The following is a 4952-nucleotide window of genomic DNA, read 5'->3' on the forward strand; positions in this document are numbered from 1 at the left end:
ACGCGACAGAAAAAAAAACAAAAAAAAAAAAAAAACGGAACACAAAAAAATACGAGAAGAAAAAAAAAAAAGAAAAAAAGAAGACATCAAAAAGGGCGACAACTGAAAAAAAAAAGAAAAAAAAAAAGACGGTTTACGTCCGTAGGAGAAAGAGGGAAAAAAAGAGGAGGGCTCAACAAACAAAAGAAGACACGCTGCTACATCCATACATAACAGTACGCATCGTCACGGTGAATTGGAGGAGAAACGAACGACAAGGAAAAGGGAAGAAGGAAAAAAAAAAAAAATAATATTATTTATTAGTTATTTATTTATTTATTTATTGTTTACCGTCGCAGCAACTCTCATACACAAACAGTAAGAATACGGCGCATACGCACGCACACACATTGGCTTACTTACTTCTTCACTCATCCACATTGAATCCCCTGACACATTTACACACACACACACACATATATATATATATATATCAGTTCCCATACACACATCTACATATACACATACACACACAAACAAAAGGGAGGGGCGGGGGGGAATACGTTTCTTCTACCCATCCACTCACGTAACGCGCAGCCGATTCAAAAGGAAAAGAAAAGAAAAGGTAATTTTTTTTTTTTTTTTTTTTTTAAATCGGCTTGTCTTTTGGGACCTCCGTCAATTTGTCGGTTCAAGTTTTTATTTGCAAGAGTATTTTAAATTGCTTTTTATCTCGGTGTGGAAAAGCAAACAAAGAAAGAAAAGAAAGGAAAAAGAGCGGCGGCGGCAGTGACTGTGCAGAAAGAAGAAAAACAAAAACAAAAAAAAAAGGCGACAAAAAACGAAGAAAAGACTGGGGAAAACAACAACAAAATAAAAAGAAATGTACGAATCGGCGGAGGATGAATTGTTGGCTATTAAGGGGGAATTATGGATGTGCGCGGATAGCGAGAAGCCCTATAAGGTTGGCGCGGGGCGGGGCTCCAAAAATTACGTCTGCATTGAAGAAGATCGCTTCTACGTGTACTCAACACGTAGCTCGCAGTCACGTTTGATAAAGGAAGTGGCGTTTCGATCCATGAAACGGGTGGCGTGGTTCACGCACAACCCGAAACCGCCGGTGTCCGGTGGGCCCTACGGCGTGTCACTTCCTCACCCTCCCCCGCGCAGGGGACGCGGTGTGGCTGCGCCTCAGACGCAGCAGTATTACTACATGGTGTTGGAGTTTATTCGTGACTACACTGTGGAAGAAAGTGAAAATTTGGCGAAGCGCGAGCGTGTTGTGTTGTGCACCGAAAATGCACAAGACTTTCAGATTTGGCAGCAGTTTGTTGAGTCCTACAAGTGCACAAGGGAGTCTCCGACTGCCGAGCTTCTGCAGGGGCGGTCACGGAAAAAGGCCACCGCCGCTGCAGAGTATGATCACGACGAGACGACAACGGAAGAAGAGAAGGATAGGGTGGCGGAATTGATGAATGCCTTGCGGCTGTGGAGGCACAGGGCGCTCCAGCTTCTTAAAGAGACATCACAGGCGGTAGAGTCTCCAACAAGCAGCGGAACGAGCGGGTCTTTTGGTGTGGATCACGTGGATACAAACACGTGGAAAACACGTGTAGATGCACTGCTTGGCAAATTGAAGAAGCATGTAGAAAGAGACCCAGTTGGTTCAGACATTTCACACAGCGGAAAGGAATCAGCACTTTTAGTTGAGTTGTGGAACGATGTTTACGAGAGACATGTTCCCAATAGTAGCCCTCGCGTATATGATGGAGACAATCACCGAGTAGAAGAACAGCAAAGACGACGTGTACAACACATCGAAGATATTTTGGCAAAGTCAAAGTTACCATCTACAGTTCTACCTGTTCCACAGAAGGTGACGAATGCATGTCATGTAGATGGCTTGGAAAAGACATGTTTGGCGATTGTAAGTCATTATGAGTCCACGAGGGGTCCTATAGAAAAGAGCGTGATAAGGGAGGTTGATGATAGTAATGACATGACGTTGCCCGATAAAATTCGACATGTGTACGAGACGTTACGTCAAGAGGAGGAAAATGTTTCACAGAAAGAAGATGCAGAAGACATGTTAGCCGAACTTCGCGCTGCACGTCGTGCTTTAGATGATAGCTCCTCTACCCCACAGGCTGCAATACACCACGTGCGTCAAGGTAAAACTATAGAGCGTGTAGCGAAAGAGGCACTGCTTTGTTTCACAGAGACCGCAGTAGGACTCTTTCAGGTATGCTACGAGGAATACGCATCGATTCGAGATCATATTCTTTCTGCAATGCGCGGAAGCAATGTGGGTGGAGACAAAATTGCCATAACATCGGAACACTTTGAGGTCGTCAAGGCATTGGAGGAGGAGCGACGAGCTGCAAAAACCAAACAAGAAACTTTAGAAAAAATTATGGAAGAACTTGAGTATGTGAGACGTGAACGTGACATGGAAATTGGCATGTTAGAACAAAACTTTTCTCGGGCAAAGGACGGATGGGTGAATGATCTCTCAGTATTGCAGACAAAATTAACCGCACTACAAAGTTCGATGACAAGAACGGCGATTGTGTTACCGGATGAGAAGGCAACGTTGGTATCACCGCGACAGGCACTCTATGGCGATGCAAAGGAAACACCGGATTTTGTCCCAGAAAAAAATACCGAAGACACGGATGACTCCATTAGACGATGGGCGACACAACTTGTATGCGATGGCGAAGAATTGCCAGGGAGCATCGTCGCCACACGCCTTCAGCGGTTCTTTTTTTGGGCACTAAAGAGTGTTGTGCCTCTTTGTGCAGGACGTGATACAAATTGCATCCTAGAACTTGTTATATGGGCAATGCAGAACCACCTAGCACTTCTTCAAACCGCCGCACGTGTCTTTGGTAGCCAGGCAATTGGTGCAGAAAGCGATGAAAGGACGGATCTATGCACTTCTCTTCAGGCACTTTACGACAACCATGTTCAACTAGAACAAATTATAGAGCATTATACGGGTGTTACATGTCCGAGCAACGTGAAAGGTAACGCCGATTTCACGGAAGTGAGCAATTGCTTACGGACTCTTAAAGACAATCAAGCAAAGTTGCAAAACATACACACAATTCTTGAAACCACAAATGAAAATGTGGAAGAATGCATCTTACAATTAATTAGTAGCCATAAACAACTCCATACCATTAGAAAAATTGCTGGAGAACCAAGTGATATTGTGCAAGGTATTATCCATCAACAGCAGGTGATTCAACAACTTCAGAATGCATTACGGCAATTATTAGACAACGAAAAACACATGCACTTGTCAACAGAGGAACTTCTTAACCAAATACCATCACTTTACGGAGTACAAAAAGAGCTTCAACATACAAAACACCTACTCCAACAAACCGCCCAGTTAGCCGATGCAATGGCAACGCAACTCATAGTGCAACAAGAAGAACTTGACGAACGCATAGAACATACACACGACTACTACCAACAGCATCCGATACAAATAAAAGCATGGTCTGTCATCACAGAGACTACAATTGCAGAACTCATAGAATGCTCACCCCACGTAATAACCAAAAAAATACGCGAAATCTTAGAAGAGTTAAAACTATGCAAATCCATCTTAGGAGAAGAAGAAGTCAACACAAAATCCCTACAAAAGGATCATAAATCGACGCGCGCGCAGTGCCTGCACGGTATCGAGTCTGCGCTGGCTGCCCTTGGCGTGGAGGAGAGTGAAGAGCCAGCGGCAGCGGCCATCATGAGAGCGGCCGAGGAGGCGAGAGCACGTGAAGAGGAACTGCACGACAGACTGGACGAGAGCGCAGCGCGCGGACGGGCGCTGGAGTCGAAGCTGAGCGAGCTGACGCGGGCCGCGGACACCCTGCAGCGTGCGCTGGACGGCAGCGTGCTCGCCGTTGGGGACGAGGAGGACGCGAGCGCCGCTGGGGACCGCGCGGTGGAGGCGCTGAAACGCCTGTGCGAGGACTCGGTCACCGCCTCGGCGGTAATGGGCGGCGCGATGCAGCGGAAACTGGACGACGCCGAGGCCGAGCCTCTGCTGCAGCAGTGCCGGCAGATGGCGAGCGACATGGAGGCGCTGCGCAGGAGCGAGCAGCGCTACCGCGCGCTCGTGGGCGACGACGATGCGGGTGACCGCTGTGCGGACCGCGAGGACCCTTCGACGCGCGCGCAGTGCCTGCACGGTATCGAGTCTGCGCTGGCTGCCCTTGGCGTGGAGGAGAGTGAAGAGCCAGCGGCAGCGGCCATCATGAGAGCGGCCGAGGAGGCGAGAGCACGTGAAGAGGAACTGCACGACAGACTGGACGAGAGTGCAGCGCGCGGACGGGCGCTGGAGTCGAAGCTGAGCGAGCTGACGCGGGCCGCGGACACCCTGCAGCGTGCGCTGGACGGCAGCGTGCTCGCCGTTGGGGACGAGGAGGACGCGAGCGCCGCTGGGGACCGCGCGGTGGAGGCGCTGAAACGCCTGTGCGAGGACTCGGTCACCGCCTCGGCGGTAATGGGCGGCGCGATGCAGCGGAAACTGGACGACGCCGAGGCCGAGCCTCTGCTGCAGCAGTGCCGGCAGATGGCGAGCGACATGGAGGCGCTGCGCAGGAGCGAGCAGCGCTACCGCGCGCTCGTGGGCGACGACGATGCGGGTGACCGCTGTGCGGACCGCGAGGACCCTTCGACGCGCGCGCAGTGCCTGCACGGTATCGAGTCTGCGCTGGCTGCCCTTGGCGTGGAGGAGAGTGAAGAGCCAGCGGCAGCGGCCATCATGAGAGCGGCCGAGGAGGCGAGAGCACGTGAAGAGGAACTGCACGACAGACTGGACGAGAGTGCAGCGCGCGGACGGGCGCTGGAGTCGAAGCTGAGCGAGCTGACGCGGGCCGCGGACACCCTGCAGCGTGCGCTGGACGGCAGCGTGCTTGCCGTTGAGGACGAGGAGGACGCGAGCGCCGCTGGGGACCGCG

The 4952-nt window shown here is 50.7% G+C and overlaps 1 protein-coding gene across 1 annotated transcript, besides 6 other annotated features; it reads left to right on the forward strand.

Annotated features, from left to right (window-relative positions):
• Nucleotides 1-4952: part of a sequence feature (heterozygous, Esmeraldo-like haplotype) that runs on past the window's edge.
• Nucleotides 10-127: a sequence feature (A-rich).
• Nucleotides 293-324: a microsatellite.
• Nucleotides 432-518: a microsatellite.
• Nucleotides 609-630: a microsatellite.
• Nucleotides 779-863: a sequence feature (A-rich).
• Nucleotides 863-4952, forward strand: Tc00.1047053506673.69 (hypothetical protein, conserved; the record flags this gene model as incomplete). Its single annotated transcript, XM_804841.1, has 1 exon — nt 863-4952. A coding segment is annotated over one exon (4090 nt), but the record flags the coding sequence as incomplete, so codon positions are not given.

This window comes from Trypanosoma cruzi, genomic scaffold (genome assembly GCF_000209065.1).
Source record: "Trypanosoma cruzi strain CL Brener 1047053516701 genomic scaffold, whole genome shotgun sequence".
Taxonomy (NCBI): domain Eukaryota; phylum Euglenozoa; class Kinetoplastea; order Trypanosomatida; family Trypanosomatidae; genus Trypanosoma; species Trypanosoma cruzi.